Source organism: Megascapheus bottae, chromosome 4 (genome assembly GCF_031878675.1).
Source record: "Megascapheus bottae isolate mThoBot1 chromosome 4, mThoBot2.hap1, whole genome shotgun sequence".
Classification (NCBI taxonomy): Eukaryota; Metazoa; Chordata; class Mammalia; order Rodentia; family Geomyidae; genus Megascapheus; species Megascapheus bottae.
In genome coordinates, this window is record NC_143512.1 from 80,502,935 (window position 1) to 80,520,331 (window position 17,397).

General features: G+C 46.2%; 1 protein-coding gene across 2 annotated transcripts; it reads left to right on the plus strand.

Moving 5' to 3' along the window:
• Positions 1 to 699: 699 nt before the first annotated feature.
• Positions 700 to 15,642, plus strand: Cmbl (carboxymethylenebutenolidase homolog). 2 transcript variants are annotated; one of them, XM_090332134.1, is made up of 7 exons: positions 700 to 767; positions 891 to 954; positions 4,353 to 4,586; positions 6,504 to 6,611; positions 7,267 to 7,409; positions 11,413 to 11,504; positions 14,105 to 15,642. In XM_090332134.1, exons 3-7 carry the CDS (start codon positions 4,372 to 4,374, stop codon positions 14,282 to 14,284), a joined length of 738 nt encoding a protein of 245 aa, XP_090188260.1. In that variant the 5' UTR covers positions 700 to 767; positions 891 to 954; positions 4,353 to 4,371; the 3' UTR covers positions 14,285 to 15,642. The 2 variants fall into 2 exon arrangements, with proteins under 2 accessions (XP_090188260.1, XP_090188259.1); XM_090332133.1 differs by lacking the exons at positions 700 to 767; positions 891 to 954 and having other exon boundaries at positions 4,060 to 4,586.
• Positions 15,643 to 17,397: the final 1,755 nt, after the last annotated feature.

Sequence of the window (17,397 nt, forward strand, 5' to 3'; positions counted from 1 at the left end):
CCCTCTCATTCTCTCTCTCACTTTGTGTGTAAGTATGTGTTTGGGCATGCCAGTCCTAAGGTTTGAACTTGGGGCCTGGATGGTTCTCTTGGCTTTTCTGCCACTTGAATCACAGTGCCACTTCAGGCTTTTGGGGTGGTTAACTGGAGAAAAAGAGCCTCAGGGAAAAGACTGGGCTGGCTCTGCACTGAGATCCCCAGACCTCCCTCTTCCGAGCAGCTAGGATTACAGGAATAATGCTTTTCTCATTGTTTTCTTCCTTGGCTTTCTTCCAGCGACAACAACAGAATCTGTAACCATGACTGGGGGCAGAGGACCAGGACCTCAAAAACAAAGACAGGGAGGAGTCAAGCGCATCCTATGTAACAGTTGCTTCTTAAAATTAGCCTGACGGTGTGCTTCCACGCCCAGGGCCTAAGTCTTCCTGTAGATGTCACAGCAGGCTGGTGGTAGTGTCCTGCCTCTCCCCCCAGCGCACTACCCCCAGGGGGTACCCCCAGCCCTCCCCTTCCTCCCGGACACTTGTTCCTCTCCTCACTGACACCTGCCTCCTCGCCCAGCCCGCTTCCCCCCCCCCCACCCCAGTCCTGCACACCCTCCTCCTGCTCCTCCCCTTCGTCCTTCCCACTCCCAGTCCCAAAATCCCGCCCCTCGGTTCCTGGACGGGTCACCCAGTCCACTTCCCCTGCGCCAGGCTCCTCCCCTGCCAGACAGGCTTCCTGCAGCGTCCCTGGGTGCAGAGCCGGAGCCGCAGGCCGTGCCACAAGGTAGGCGCACGTCCCTGGGGACCACGCAGCCTAGGGATCTGCATTCCCGGACACCCCCCCCCCCCCGTGGGTATGATTCGAGGGCTTTGCCCCTTAAAAGTATTGCATGCTTTGTTCTTGCAGAAAAGCGCAGCCCTAACGTACCTGTCCCAGCCAGCCGGCTCTGCACGCGAAGATCTGTCTTCCTGTAAGTGTTTAGCTATGTGCCTTTAAAACGTGCTTGAAATCATCGCCTACAAAACTGTGATCCTTCTTTGCGCTTAGTCCTGCATCAGGTAGCCCCTCTCCATCTTGCCAAATACTGTTTGTAACGATTTCCCTACTGTTGGACATGTTGTTTGTGTGTTTCTGATAAGTATAAAACTAGGAAGAAAGAAATGGTGTGGAAATCACTATGGACATTTGGTAGTATTTCCTGGGGCGCACTCAGTGAGAAGGCGCTGGGATATTCCGAGTCTGATATCCTAGATGCAGGCTGAATCTTGCCAAAAAAGACAGTACTCTCTTCATAGCCCAGGGGCCTTGCCAACACGAGCACTGCAGTTTCTGTTCTCTTGCTGATAGAAAATGACACCTGTTGTTTTCAGAGCCCATGTCAAATAAGGTGGTCAGAAACGAGCTCCGTGTGTAACTGGAACATGCCAGAGAGGCACCGTGATTAGCATCTTAAAGGAGGCAGGCCGCTTGGTGTCAAACCTATTTGACTTCTAATTAATTCCCCATGCAAAATTAAACACGAGGGTGGGAGGAGATGTTAGTGGTAAGACAAATTTAGGATCAGTATTGGTCTTGCCTCTTCCCTGGCACGAGTGAAAAACAAGAGCAACTTCCTACAAAGTTTCTTCAGTAGCCTGAGAACACCCAGGTCCTTTCAATCTACAGTGCCCTTGAACCCCTGTTGTTGTTGTTACATGATTTTTCCTTGTTCATTCTCTAAAACCTCCAGGACGTTATTCCTGTATTTCTTTGCTTGTTACAATTCAGTTTGTATCAGCTCCTTGTTGGTCTTTTTTTTTTTTTTGCCAGTCCTGGGGCTTAAACTCAGGGCCTGGGCCTTGTGCTTTCTTGACTACCACTTGAACCACAGCACCACTTTCCATTTTTTCTGTGTATGTGGTACCAGGGAATTGAACCCAGGGCTTTGTGAATGCCAGGCAAACACTCTACCATTAAGCCACGCTCCTGTCCCCCCCCCCCCTGTTTTTTTTTTCCTGTTTCTGTTGGCAAATTCTCCTATGTGGGGAGCTTTGGCTTCTGACATATTCAAATCCTTGGGGTCTGAAATCAGGAAAAACTACGCCTGACACTACCTCACCATCCATTCTGACTTCTGACTTCTAGTCGGGGTGAGAAGGTAAAATTTGCTTATATTCATGAAAGGTAATTTTCAGCAAAAGGTAAAATTGTCCCAGTTGTACCGATAGAAAAGCAAGTGTGTAGATTTTGTTTTAGTTATTTGATAAAGAAGTCAATAAGGGGCTGGGAGTGTGGCCTAATGGTAGAGTACTTGTCTAGCATGCATGAAGCCCTGGGAAAAAGCCGGAAGTGGTGTTAAAACTCAAGTGGTAAAGCACTAGCCTTGAGAAAGCTCAAGGACAGTGCCCAGGCTCCGAGTTCAAGCCTCAGGACTGGCAAAGAAGAGGGGGGGCGGAGAAGAAGTCATTAAGGCTGGGAATATGGCTTAGTGCTTGAGTGCTTACCTAGCATGCATGAAGCCCTGGGTTTGATTCCTCAGTACCATATAACAGAAAAAGCCAGAACTGGTGCTGAGATTCAAGTGGTAGAGTGCTAGCCTTGAGCAGAACATGTGCTCAGGCCCTGAGTCCAAGCCCCAACACTTGAAAAAAAAAAGCCAAGTAAGTACATCTTCATAAGCCATGAAGGAATGCCCTGGGCAGGTACACACAGGACATGGTGAAATACAGAGAGTCCCTTGACACCTGCAGGTCATAGGTCACTCCCTCAGCAGGGAACCCCAGAGACTGGGACTTGTAATTTTCCAGAGGGACTCATTCCCAGGGGAGTCAGACCTGGAAGGGCTGCTGAGTCACTGCAGGAGAGCACTCTGTGATCATGCACACGTATGTGCCTTCTTGCATGATGAGCCACACGATTTATGGGGAAACCATGTGACTTCCAGGGTACATGTCCTGTCTGGCACAGGACAAAACTCCTGTGACTTATGGAAGAAATACATGCTTCAAAAAGTGGAAAAGTATCCCTCAGCCATAACTCACCCTCTGGGCTGTCTGTTTCTAGCCCCTTTCCTTATGTCTTTGAAAGTCTTTGTAAGATATGGATAGCTGGTAGAGTGATACAATTGTAAATTCTGCCACATCTCTAGAATCCTCTCCTCTCCTGGAGGAATACTTTGTCTCTATTTGCATTTCATTCCACATTCCTCTGCAGCATATGAATTTGTGCTCTTGTGACTTTTCTTTCTAACTAGTTAGTATGTCTGCCTTGTTCTCTCCTATCATCCTATTAAAACACAGTGCTTAGTGTGCAGTCATTTTTAGGCTTCACTTCTTTTTCCCTTGTGAAAATAATCTTATAGGAGGTGTGTCATGGGAAAAAGCAAAAATCTCCAAGTACTAGATGTACTTATTGTGTAGTTAGTTAGTCAAGGGTCAAAAGATTAGTTCTCTAATCCTTGTGGCCCCAAGGCAGGCTGGTTGATAGGAGTGCCACCCACCTTTCCCACAGTGAACTTGGTCCTCAAATACAAGCTTGGCTTAGCAGCTAGGCCTGCGTGAATTGTCTGGGCAGGAGTCCAGCCTTTCACATGGAACATTCCCCGGCCTCTGCTGGCCACAACCTCTTTCTACGGGAGAATAATCTTGGCTCCCATGACATATGAAAGCTTGCTTTGGAATGTCCAGTATTCTCAGCAGGACCGAAGTCCTTACAGTAGAGCTCAGAAAAGAAAGAAATCAGTCACTGAGATTGGTTCTTAGCAAATGGCTGAGCAATGTCGAATAAGACGTACTGCTATTGCCAGGTAGCCATTGCTCATGTGTGAAATCTCAGGAGGCTGCTCAGGATTATCTCTTGAAGCCAACCCAGGCAGGAAAGTCCATGAGACTCTTATTTTCAATAAACTACCAAAAAGCTGGAAGTGGAGTTGTAGCTCTAGTGCTAGAGTGCTACCCCTGAGCAAAAAATCTCAGGGACAGTTCCCAGGCCCTGAGTTCAAGCCCTAGTACTGACACCAAAAAGATGAAACAAACCAAAAGCACTCTCATCTTGCTTCTTTACCTCTTTGACGATGTTTTGTTAAATGATCAGATTTGTGCTGCTCTTGTATTCAGTCCTGTCTCTGGAGGGTTAGCCCCTGGACAGCAGAACTGTGGTCATGCTTATTTTATCCTCAGTATTTAGCCAAGTGCTAAGAAGAGATCTGCTTCAGTTAAAAATAACTGTACATATCCCATGTAGCTTCCTGAAAAGCCTCATAAACTTGTTGATGAGAAAAAAGAAAACCACAAAAACAAAAACAAAAACAAAACCAACTTCCCCCACAAAAAAAACCCCACATGAAAAAAGAAAAAAAAAAAGGAAACGAATGTGTTTTTCTCTTTGTGGCCCACCATCAGGACTGACAATGGCGAACGAGGCTCATCCCTGTCCCTGTGACATTGGCCACAGGATGGAGTACGGGGGCATGGGCCACGAAGTACAGGTGGAGCACATCCAGGCCTATGTCACCAGGTCCCCTGTCGATGCAGGCAAAGCTGTGATTATCATTCAAGATATATTTGGCTGGAAGTTGCCCAACACCAGATACATGGCTGACATGATCGCTGGAAACGGATACACGTATGTATGGAATTCCTTTCCTTAAATCCATGAGGTTTTTTTTTTTTTTTTTGTCAGTCATGGGGCTTAAACTCTGGGCCTGGGCACTGTCCCTAAGCTCTTCAGCTCAAGGCTACCATCCTACCCCTTGAGCCACAGAGCCACTTCCGGTTTTCTAGTAGTTAATTGAAGATAAGAGTCTCAGAGACTTTAGTGCCTGGGCTGGCTTTGAACTGTGATCCTCAGATCTCAGCTTCCTGAGTAGCTAGGATGACAGGCGTGATTCACTGGTGACTGGCCTTTTAATTAGTGTGTGTGTGTGTGTGTGTGTGTGTGTGTGTGATGGGGCTTGAACTCAGGACCTGGGCACTGTCCCTGTGCTGTTTTTTGCTCAAGGCTGGTGCTCTACCACTTGGAGTCAGAGTTCCATTTCTAGCTTTTTGTTGGTTGATTGGAGATAAGGGTCTCATGGCTTTCCTGCCTGGGGTTGGCTTTGAACAGCAATTCTCAAATTTCAGCCTTTTCGGTAGCTATGATTACAGCGTGAGCTACCAGTATCCATCTCTTTTCTTTTCTTTTCTTTTCTTTTTGCCAGTCCTGGGGCTTGAACTAAGGGCTTGGCCACTGTCCCTGAGTTTCTTCTGCTCAAGACTAGCACTTTACCACTTGAGCCACAGTGCCACTTCCGTTTTCTTTTTCTGTTTATGTGGTGCTGAAAAATGGAACCCAGGGCTTCATGCTGTTGTCCCTGAGCAAGAGGAACCCAGGACAGGAAGCCAGAGGTGGGCAAGACATCAGCTGTGAGCGCCACTGTTGTGGGACCTGACTCCTGTTACCTCAGGGCGCATTGGTAGTGGGTATCACCATGGCAGGATGGGGGGCATCTGTGCCCAGCAAAACTGTTTGTCAGGCCAAGAAAGTGAGGCTGGGGCCGGGAGTGTGGCCTAGTGGTCCAGTGCTTGCCTAGCATGTACGAAGACCCGGGTTTGATTCCTTGGTATCGCACACATAGAAAAAGCTGGAAGTAGTGCTATGGCTCAAGGGATAGGGTTCTAGCCTTGGGGAAAAAACCCAAGGACAGTGCTCAGGCCCTGAGCTCAAGGCAAGCAAGCAAGCAAGCAAGAAAGAAAGAGAAGCTGGTAGCCATTGAATGATGTGTGCAATGGGGATGGGAAGGAAAAACTGGGAGACAGTGAGGGATGGGCTGACATTGTCCAAAAAGAAATGTGCTCTTCACCTGGCTTATACAACTGCAACTCCTATGTACATCACTTTTATAACAACAACCAAAAAGTTAAAAAAAAAAAAAGATTATCTTGTAGTACAAGGTGGTGCTGAGACTTGAACTTGGATTTTTGGAGTGAGTTTTGGCATCCTGTCTGCCTCTGTAGGCGAAACCAGGCTCTTCTAACCACAGACAGCAGCAATTTTTGCCTTCATACCTGCTAGGTTGACTCATAGGAGAATGCTGTGGACTCTGGCCTGGCTTTGTGGACTCTTCGAGAATCTTCTGTGGGCCGTGCCCTCTGGGCTGGAAGCTGCCTTTGGCAGCCGGAGTCAGGACTTGGGATAATGGCTTGATCCTGGCTTGATCCGGGCTGGTGGTTCTCTCCCAGTGTGTCCTGGAGCCTGAGCTCCTGAGACAGGGTGGGGTCTCCACTCCCTAGCAGGTGCAGTCTGAGGGGATAGGAGAGCACTCAGGCTACCCTCCCCTCCCCCCATGGGTATCCAGGTTCCCCACTTCTGCTGGGGAGCCTCGTCCCTCCCCCAGGTCTGGGCTGTACTGCTGTTGTGAAATCCAACAAACCTGCCTGGCACCAACCAGTCATCCCTGTGCTGGGGTCAGAGTTGGTCTGCATGACCCTTGCTCTGTCTCCCTGGCAGAGCTGCCATAGCAGGTGGTGTGCCCACATATCATGGAGGGTCTGCTTTCCACAGAACCATCGTTCCAGACTTCTTTGTGGGTCAGAAGCCCTGGAGCCCCTCTGATGACTGGTCCACATTCCCTGAGTGGCTGAAAACGAAAAATGCCAGGAAGATCAACAGGTAAGCCCTCCGTGGACCTGGCTGTGGGTAGCTCAGCCCAAGGTGAGAAGAGGCTGGGGGCTGCTGCTCAGATCTGGGTTTTAGAAGGGAACAGCGCTGCAGCTCTTCCTCGAGGTGGGAGGAGGGTGGGACTGGCTGGGCACTGTGGGGTGATACAGCACTGGACAAGAGGACAAGGCTCTGGAGTCTTGTGACAGATTATATATATATATATGTGACAGATTATATATATATATGTGACAGATTATATATATAAAATTTCTATATAATCTTTCTATATAAACTATACATGTATGAGTGTAGTTTATTTCTTTGAGACAGACTTGCTGTGAAGTCCAGGTTGATCTCTTACCTCTGGAGTGGTGGGTTGACAGATGTGTACCACCACACATTGGTCTTGGGCCTTGAACTCTAGGCCTGGGTGCTGTCCCTGAGCTCTTCAGCTCAAGGCTACTGCCCTACCCCTTGAGCCACAGCACCACTTCTAGTTTTCTGGCTGGTTAATTGGAGATAAGAGTCTCATGGACTTTAGTGCCCAGGCTGGCTTTGAACTATGATCCTCAGATCTCAGCCTCCTGAGTAGTTAGGATTACAGGCGTGAGCCAGCGTGCCTAGCTGACCCTGGATTCTTGAACACCTTTTCTTTCTGTTCTAGAGAGTTTGATGCTGTCTTGAAGTATCTGAAAGAACAATGTCATGCCCAGAAGATCGGCGTGGTGGGGTTCTGCTGGGGTGGAATTGCTGTGCACCACATCATGACGACATACACAGAAGTCAGGGCAGGGGTGTCACTCTATGGTAAACCAGTGGGGTGCATGTTTACTTTTTGTTGTTGTTGTTGTCGGTCCTGGGGCTGAAACTCTGGGTCTGGGCATTGTCCTGAGCTCTTCAGCTCAAGGGTACCACCCTACCGCTTGAGCCACACACTACTTCTGGTTTTCTAGTGGTTAATTGAAGATAAAAGTATAATGGACTTTAGTGCCCGAGCTGGCTTTGATCTCAGCTAGGATTACAGGCATGAGCCACTGCGCCCAACCGCATGTTTACATTTTCACTCAAAGAAACCCTGGGGAGGTGCAATGAAAGGAAGTCTGGGCCTTTTCCACCCAGTGCCACACAATCCCCACTGTGAGAAGGCGGACAGGACAGCTTAAGGAACCTGGCTCTTAGAATCTGCAAACACAGGCAGTGGTGTGCAACCGTGTGGTAGAGTACTTGCCTGGCATGCTCAGGGCCCTGGGTTCCAGGGTTCAGGGTCCTGGGTTCCTAAAGGAATAGTTCAAAAAAAGACCACAGCAGGGCTGAGAGCAGAGCCTAGTGGTAGAGTGCTTGCCTAGCATGCAGAAAGCCCTGGGCTTGATTCCTCAGTACCACACACTCAGAAAAAAGCTGGAAGTGGAAAAAAGCTCAAGTGGCAGAGCACTAGCCTTGAGTAAAAAGTGTCCAAGAGCAGTGCCCAGGCCCTGAGTTCAAGTCCCAGGGACTGGCAAAAAAAATAAAAGAAAAAAGAAAAGACCATAGTGGGGCCAGGAGTGCGGCCAATGGTAGAATGCTTGCCTTGTAAGCACAACGCACCACTCTGGGTTGTAGCCCTCCGTACTACTTATACAGAAAAAGCCGGAAGTGGTGCTGTGGCTCAAGTGGTAGAGACTACCCTTGAGCAAAAGACACGCAGGGACAGTGCCCAGTCCCTGAGTTCAAGCCCCAGCACTGGCCAAAAACTTTAAAAAAAGACCACAAAGAGGTGGGTGTTAGTATCATGAGGTCACTGGAGGACATCAGTGGGGGACGGCACTGGAGGACATCAGTGGGAGGGCCTGGGTTCCGGTAGTGACTGTGGTCAGGTTACCCACCCTGAGGTCTTCTTGTCTTTAGTTCAGACAAAGGAGACAGTATTTCTTCCTGTGAGAACAATTAATACCATTTTTGTGTGTGTGTGCAAGTACTGGGGCTTGAACTTGGGGCCTGTGCACTTTCTCTTAACTTTCTTTGCTCAGTGCTGGTGCCCTACCACTGGAGTAGAGCCACAGCTCCACTTCTGGGTTTGAGAGGCTAACAGGAGATCAGAATCTCATGTCATTTCTTGCCTAGGCGGGTTTTGAACCTTGATCCTCAGATCCTAGCCACCTGAGCAGCTAAGACTATGGGTGTGAGCCACCAGCACCAAACTCAAGCAATATTTTTGTGAGCAACATAAAAAAGGAGAAAACAGTTTTTGAAGATACAAATTTCTCTCAACTACTTGCTTGTATGCACGTGTGCATTTGTGAACACATTCATGGCGTTAAGAAAAACAAACCAGTTAAGCAGTGAAACAGGAATGTGAGTGTGTTCACAGAAACCCATGCAGAAGTTCTGCATTTGTTATGGTTCTTATTTGGCTTAATTCCTGATGGTGTTATTTTCATTTACTTTTAGCATAAAAGAAAGCCTCTAAATATTTACTCACACAAAAAGAAACAAATTCAGTAGATAGTTGCTATGGGCCAGTGTCTTCCTAGACCAAAGTCGGCTTTATGTGAATTTACCAGCGATTCAGAGCAGGTGGCTGGCTCACTGTTGCCATCTGGTGGTGCCTACTGGCCTTGCAGAGCTGAAGCCCACGGATGTCCACCTACTGTCCGTGACTTTTTTTTCATTCTTTTTTTTACATATCCTTTTATTGTAATTAATAGAAGGATTACATTATATTCACCAGATAGAAGATGCATTACTTCACAAACATTGACAACCTTTCCATTGTTTTGGTCCCCATTTCTCACCCCCACCTTTTCCTTCATTCTTTACAGGAGTGAAGCAGGGACTATGACCTTCCTTCCTTCCTTCCTTCCTTCCTTCCTTCCTTCCTTCCTTCCTTCCTTCCTTCCTTCCTTCCTTCCTCTCTCTCTCTCTCTCCCTCCCTCTCTCTCTCTCTCTCTTTCTTTCCTTCTTTCTTTCTTTCCTTCTTTCTCTCTCTGTCTCCTAAAGAGGAGACCCTAGCAACCCTTAATTTGCTTAACTTCTCTGAGTAGTGGCTGGAAGTGGGAAAATGAAGTTATTCCTTCCTCCCTCCTTCCCTCCCATCCTTCCTTTCTTTCTTTTTCCTCTTTCTTTTTCAAACTTTACCTTATTTTATTTTTGCTGATCCTAGGGCTTGACCTCTGGGCCTGGCACTGTCCTTGAGCTTTTTCACTCAAAGCTAGCACTGTCCACTTGAGCCATACTTTCGTTTATGGCTTTTTGTAGTTAATTGGAAATAAGACTCTAATGGACTTTTCCTGCCCAGGCTGGCCTTGAACCATGATCCTCAAATTTTAGTCTCTTAAGAAGCTAGGATTGCATGCATGAGCCTTCAGCACCTAGCAAAGAAGTTATTTTTTTTCTAATTATTTGAAAATAGTAGCTTATTACAATATATTTAATTATTTTCTCTGACGAGTAGACATCTTCAGGTTGTTTAGAACCCCTGTGTTGGGCAGGGCATGCTTTTTGCTAAGCTTTAAAATTCCAAGATAAAGCCACATGCGGTGGCTCACGCCTGTAACCACCAGAAAACCAGAAGTGGCACTGTAGCTCAAGGGGTAGGGCAGTAGCCTTGAGCTGAAGAGCCCAAGGATAACACTCAGTCCCAGAGTTCAAGTCCCACAACAACAACAACAACACCAAAAATCCAAGATAATGAACCAATGCTATTTTTTGCAAAATGCCCCCCTCCATCAAGCAACTGCACGCTTATCTTTTCTGATCTTAGATCCTTGTTCCAACAGCTTTTTTGTTGTTGTTGTTGTTGTTGGTTGTAGGGCTTGAAGTCAGGGTCTGGGCGCTGTCCCTGAGCTCTTTTGCTCCAGGCTAGCACTCTGTCCCTTTGATTCACAGCGCCACTTCCAGTTTTCTGGTGGTTGGTTGTAGGTAAGAGTCTCACGGACTTTCCTGTCAAGGCTGTCTTTGAACTTAGATCCTCACATCTCAGCTTCCTGAGTAGCTAGAATTACCGGCGTGATCCACCAGTCCCCAGCTTTGAAGGTGCATTTCAACAAGGTTATTCGGGTGCCCCCAGGCCTTTACAGATCAAGAAGCCTGCAGTGTCCCACCCTAGTTACTTAATGGCCTGATGGCCAGGGAAGGAGGTGAACAGTGGGAAGAGCTAAGTCAGTGAGTCTCCAGGATTTGAACTCAGAGCCTTAACCTTACTTGGCTGGTATTCTACCACTTGAGCTATGTTTCAGTCTTGCACCTAGATAGTTCATTGGAGATGGAATTTTTTAGACTTTTCTGCCCAGGCTGGCTTTGAACCATGATCTTCTGGATTTCAGCCTCTTGAGTTGCTGGAATTACAGGTATGAGCCACGACGCCCAGTGTTTATTGCTCTTCTACGTTAATTTCATAGGCCAGGCCGCTAATAAAATTATTAAAAGAAGCCAGGTATGTGTGGCTCACACTTGTAATCTTAGCTTCTCAGGAGGCTGAGAAATTATTAAAAGAAAAGAAAAGGGGGCTGGGAGTTTGGCCTAGTGATAGAGTGTTTGTCTAGAATGCATGAAGACCCGGGTTCGATTCCTTTGTGCCACACACACAGAAAAAGCTGGAAATGGTGTTGTGGCTCAAGTGGTAGAGCTCTAGTCTTGAAAAAAGCCCAAGAACAGTGCTCAGGCCCTGAGGTCAAGCCCCACGACCGGCAAAAAAAAAAAAAAAAAAGAAAAAGAAATAAAAAGGAAAGGTCCTCAAAGTACATCTTTAGAGAAACTTAACCAAATCCAGTCAGTTTTTTGTGGCTTGACAGAGAAAAATCACACATACTCACCCTTGAACGCACATTTTCAGGAATTGTCAGAGATTCGGAAGACGTTTACAACTTAAAGAACCCCACGCTGTTTATCTTTGCAGAAAATGACTCTGTGATTCCACTAACACAAGTAAGTTGCATCTTCCCTTTTCTCCACTGTGCATGAACGTCATAGCTTACCACTGGGGTGGGGAGTCTGAAAGAATTCACTTACTGCTTTCCAGTGTTGACATTTTAAAAATAGGATTTTGAGGGCCGGGAGTTTGGCCTAGTGGTTAAAGTGCTTGCCTAGCATGCATGAAGACCCGGGTTCGATTCCTCGGTACCACATACATAGAAAAAAGCCAGAAGTGGGGCTGAGGCTCAAGTGGTAGAGCTCTCGCCTTGAGAAAGTCCAAGGACAGTGCTCAGGCCCTGAGCTCAAGCCCAGGACTGGCCAAAAAAAAAAAAAAAAATAGGATTTTGAGTGGAATTCTGACTCCTAAAACATGCCGAGTTAGCATGAGATCTGAAGGACTGGACTGGCCATTGGGACGGGAAACAGCAGTACCTGTTCTGTGCGATTGCTAAGCCTGGGTGGCCAGCTCAGGCATATTCAATGGAATCTATGTATATGTGTATCTGTGTAAGTACGTAGGTAGATAGGTATTTATCTATTTATTTGCCAGTCCTGGGGCTTGAACTCAGGGCCTGAGCACTGTCCTTGAGCTTTCCTCAAGGCTACTAACACTCTACCACTTGAGCCACAGCACCATTTCTAGCTTTTTCTATCTATGTGGTACCAAGGAATCTAACCCAGGGCTTCATGCATGCTAGGCAAGCATTCTACCACTAGACCATGCTCCCAGTTCCTCTTTTTCTTTTTCATCTATTTTTGCCAGTCCTGCGGTTTGAACTCACGATCTGGGCACTGTCTCTAAACTTCTTTTGCTTAAGGTTAGCATTCTACAACTTGAGCCACAGTGCCACTTCTGGCTTTTTCTGTGTACGTGGTACTGAGGAATGGAACCCAGGACTTTGTGCATGCGAGGCAAGCACTCTACCACTAGGCCTTAAAGGATTTTTTGATGGTGTTGATGGTTGAACGTAAACCTCACATGTGCCGAGTGAGTTAAGTGAGCGCTCTGCCACTGCGCCCTTCTTACTGCACAAGGTACTTTTGTGTCTTTTTGTAGAACTGAACTCGGGGACTTGCGCTTCTAGGCAGGTGTCTAGCACTTGAGTCACACCCTCTCCCCTCCTGGTGTTTGTTTTGTTTTGTTGTTAGTTGTGGGGCATGAACTCCTCAGAGCCCGGACATTGTCTCTAAGCTTTGAGCCGTAGTTCCACTTTTGGTTTTCTGTTGGCTGATTGGAGATAAGCATCGCACAGACTTTCCTGCCCGGGCTGGCTTTGGACCGCAATCCTCCGATCTCGGCCTCCTGAGCAGCTAGGATTACAGGCGTGAGCCACCAGCGCCTGACTACAAATGTATTTTTTTTAAATTGTATTTTATTGTCAGGGTAATGTATAGAGGGGTTACAATTACATTTATCAGGTAGTGGGTACATTACTTCTCGAACATGTTCGAGAACATGTTCTCATGGTTTTGTCCCCATTTTCCTTCCCCACCTCTCTCAATATTGTGTTTTCCCCTTTCCTTTCCTATTTCAAATAAACAAATAAATGGATATATAATATACAAATGCATTTTTGATCTTGTAAGATTTTCAGTTCGTGAGGGATTTATTGAGGTTTTTTTGCTTTTTGGTCGGTTGTAGGACTTGAACTCTGGGCCTAGGCGCTGTCCCTGAGCTCTTCAGCTCAAGGCTATTGCCCTACCCCTGGAGCCACAGAGCCACTTTCAGTTTTCTGGTGGTTAATTGGAGATAAGAGTCCAAGTTGGCTTTGAACTGCGATCCTCAGGTTTTAGCCTCCTGAGTAGCTAGGATTTCAGGCGTGAGCCACCACTCCTGGACCCCATCATAAGGAGCAGCTGTAATTGCTGTTACACACACACACACACACACACACACACACACACACACATATTTGGCAATACTAGGGTTTGAATTCAAGGCTTTGTGTTTGCTAGGCAGATAGGCATTCTACTGCCGAACCTTTCCTCCAGCACTTTATTGTGTTTGTTAGTTTTGAGATGGAGTCATGCTTCTGTCCAGTCACATGCCTGCACCATAATTGTCCTGGTTGTTTTGCTTATCACCTATTACTGGGATAACAGGAGAACATCATCACACTCAGCTTCATCCACGGAGGTGAGGTCTCGTAGCCTGTCCACAGAGGTGAGGTCTCCTAGCCTGTCCACGGAGGTGAGGTCTCGTAGCCTGTCCACGGAGGTGAGGTCTCGTAGCCTGTCCACGGAGGTGAGGTCTCCTAGCCTGTCCACGGAGGTGAGGTCTCCTAGCCTGTCCACGGAGGTGAGGTCTCCTAGCCTGTCCACGGAGGTGAGGTCTCACCCTGTCTGCCTGGACGGGCCTGGGCCCATGATCCTCCTGAACTCGGTTCCCCGTGTAGCTTGGGTAACACACATCCACACCATGCTTGTAAAACTACTTTATACACACTTCTTTTGTCACCGGTAAGGACTGTGTTAATTGTGAATTCAATGTGCTGTGGAGCTTGTTTATAATGGGAAGCATTGATCTTATATTTCTTTTATGAATAGTCACCGAAGAATTAGAGAATGGAACTATTCTGAAAGGTTTAACATGCTATTCTTTTGTATAACAGGTCTCTTTGCTGACCCAGAAGTTAAAAGAACATTGCAAAGTTGAATATCAGATTAAAACATTTTCTGGGCAAACTCATGGCTTTGTCCATCGGAAGAAAGAAGAGTGTTCACCTGCTGACAAACCTTACATTGATGAGGCCCGGAGGAATTTAATCGAGTGGCTGAACAAATACGTTTAGCAGTGACAGGTGATCAAGCACAACTTGTGTAAAGCTGGTACCTTAAAAAAATTGACATATATTCTTTTAGATTATTTTTCTTTTACTTTCTATAAAGTTTTAGAATTCTGAAATTAATTTCATCTGAAGCACATATTCAGTAGAAAATGTTAAGATAGAACAATAATTGTTTGGCATATCTGTAAACATTAATTTAGCAAACAATTCAACATATAAAGAAAAAGATGGAGGGCAGGGAGCCTGGCCTAGTAGTAGAGTGCCCTCCTAGCATGCACAAAGCCCCCTGGCTTTGATTCCCTGTTACATATACACAGAAACAGGTGGATGTGGTGTTATGGCTCAAGTGGTAGAGTGCTAGCCTTGAGAAAACTCAAGGACAGAGCTCAGGCACTAAGTTCAAGCCCTAGGACTGCAAAAAAAAAAAAAAAAAAAAAAAAAGATGGAGATAAAGAAAAATCTGTTCTTAGAAACCCTTCAAGACAGAAAGAGAAACGTAAATTGCCTAGATAAGATTAGATTGAAGAAAGTATACAATGTAATGAGTATCATACCTAAAACTAGGGGCTCCAAGAATGCTCAGAAATGTAGTCTCCCTCCACCTGTCTTCTTAGGTACTTACAAAGAATTCCCAACATTGAAGGAAATAACAGTAGAAATATTGTTGCTAAAGTCCTTTATCAATCAAGTTTTCACAATTAGAAACTATCACTTTCAAATATAACTTAATGAATTTAATTCATGTTGAAAGTAATTTATTGTATCACATTAAAAAAATCAAAGTTGATCACTACCTGAAGATTTGATAGATTCGATTCTCATCCCTAGGGAATAACGTGGGGTCTTCAGTGGCCAGCCAGAAGCTCGGGTGTGGCATTTCCGGTCTTTAATTGCATACCTTTACATGACTACTGTGAGCTGGGTGCCCGAGGCTCCTGCATGGAACCCTAGCTACACAGGCGCCTGAGATTCGAGGATCACATTTTGAGGTCAGCGGGGTAGGAAAGTCCATGTAACTTTTCAGTTCACCAGCAAAAAACGAGAAGTGGAGGGATGGCTCAATTGGGAGAGGTGGTAGAACAAACCTTGAGTAAAAAAAGCCAAAGGAGTGCCACGGCCCCGAATTCAAGCTTCTGTATGGATACCAATACCAAAATAGCATCAAGTGACTGATGTTGTGAAGCTGCAGAAGACAGGAAGTGTAAACTAGGGTAGATTAAAATCTTACTATGTAGACATTGATCTTTGTACTAAGAGACCTGAAATGTTCACCTTTATATGTTGTAATGCTGAAAAGTTAAATACAACTGAGTTTCTATTCACTTACTTGTTTCAAGCTAATAAACTGTGTTTGGACCTTTTTCATTTGTAGCTTTTTCCTTAAGCTCTCCAGGGCTTTTGAATGTCTGACGTTTTGGGTCCTAGGGGTCAGCACGATGGGTGGGGGATGGGGCTGGTCTGGGTTGGTGCCTCCTGTGGCCTTGGGGACAAGTGGTGTGGGTCCTTTTTCATTTGGGCCTGTGGTTTCCCATAATGGTGGCTATAAACTCCAGCCCTCCCCAAATGGGGCTTTGGATTTGGCCATGGATTCTCCTCTGGCTTTCACGCGATGCTTCGTTGAAGTAGAGGCTCTCTGTTTCCCTAGGCTGGCTTTGACCTCTTGGCTTCCAGCGATCCTCCTGCCTTAGATTTCCAAGTAGCTGAAGCTACAGGCACACACGACTGCTCTCAGCACACGAGGTACTTCACCTTGCTGGACAGGTGTGGCCAAGATGGGGTCTTCTCATAGAAGACTTGCTTCTGCTGGCAGATGTGGGGCTCTTGGATGACCAGTATCTAGTTTATTCTCACCAAGATGACCACTCTGGTGGCTTTCCCTTTAGGCCACTCCAATTAGCATGCAACTCAACTGAACACCTGATGTAACAGCAGCAGTATATTTCTTTCTTTCTTTTTATTGTCAGGGTATTGTATTAGAGGAGTTACAGTTACATTTGTCAGGTAGTAGTACATTACTTCTCACACATTGATACCCCTTCTCATGTTTTTGTTCCCATTTCCCTTCCTCCACCCCCTCCCAATCATCTTGTTTTCCCCTGTACTCTGTCCTATTTCAAATAAACAAACATATATACAATACACCAGCTAACAAAGTTAGATACAGTAACAGTATGAGATTAACCATAGGGCATAAAAAGAGAAGAGAAATAATATAGTACATTAAGATCGACAATCGCACAAGATTAAGCTCTTGTTTCCATATCCTAGAGTTGCTTTCATTTAGTCTCATCCTATATGACCTTATGTATCTAGGTTTTGAGCTATTGTAATCCTCTGCTAGGTGAGTCCTAGATGTGTACTAATTATTGCAAATGAGGGAAACCATTGAGCCTATGTTCCTTTGGGTCTGGCTTACTTCACTTAATTTGATGTTTTCCAAGTCTTCGTTTCCTTATAAATGGGGTGATGCCATTCTTTCTGATGGCTGCATTGAATTTTTTTTTTTTTTTTTTTTTTGCCAGTCCTGGACTTGGGCTCAGGGCCTGAGCACTGTCCTTGGAATTTCTCAAGGATAGAGCTCTACCACTTGAGCCACCACCATTTCTGGCTTTTTCCTATGTATGTGGTACTGAGGAATCGAACTGGGTCTTCATGCATACTAGGCAAGCACTCTACCACTAGGCCAAACTCCCATCTTCCAGTAGTATAGTTTTTTTTGTGGGGCTTGAACTCCGCCTGGGCACTGTCCCTGAGCTCTTCAGCTCAAGATTATGGCCGTACCCGTAAGCCAAGCCCTACTTCTCATTTTCTAGAGGTTAATTGGAGATAAGTCTCAGGTCCTTTTGTGCCTGGGCTAGCTTTGAACCTTGATGCTCACATCTTGGCCTCCTGAGTAGCTAGGATTACAGGTGTGAGCCACTGCCTGCCCGGTTCCAGTTGTGTACCCCTTATAGGTCAACTTGGGGGCACCACACCTCACAGAGTCAAGTGGAAGTGGGGAGCACCCAGGACATGATGAACAAGAGGTGGGGTTTTCAAGCAAAGCACATGGGGCCAAAGCCTTCGCTGAGTCATGTAGTGACAGTGGACCTAGCCCACGCAGGCATGCGGTGTGT

Coding starts and splice junctions, on each gene's coding strand:
- Cmbl (XM_090332133.1), top strand. CDS start 4,123: ATGCTTATTTTATCCTCAGTATTTAGCCAAGTGCTAAGAAGAGATCTG. Junction 6,612..7,266: donor AATGCCAGGAAGATCAACAG/GTAAGCCCTCCG, acceptor TTTCTGTTCTAG/AGAGTTTGATGCTGTCTTGA. Junction 7,410..11,412: donor GGCAGGGGTGTCACTCTATG/GTAAACCAGTGG, acceptor GCACATTTTCAG/GAATTGTCAGAGATTCGGAA.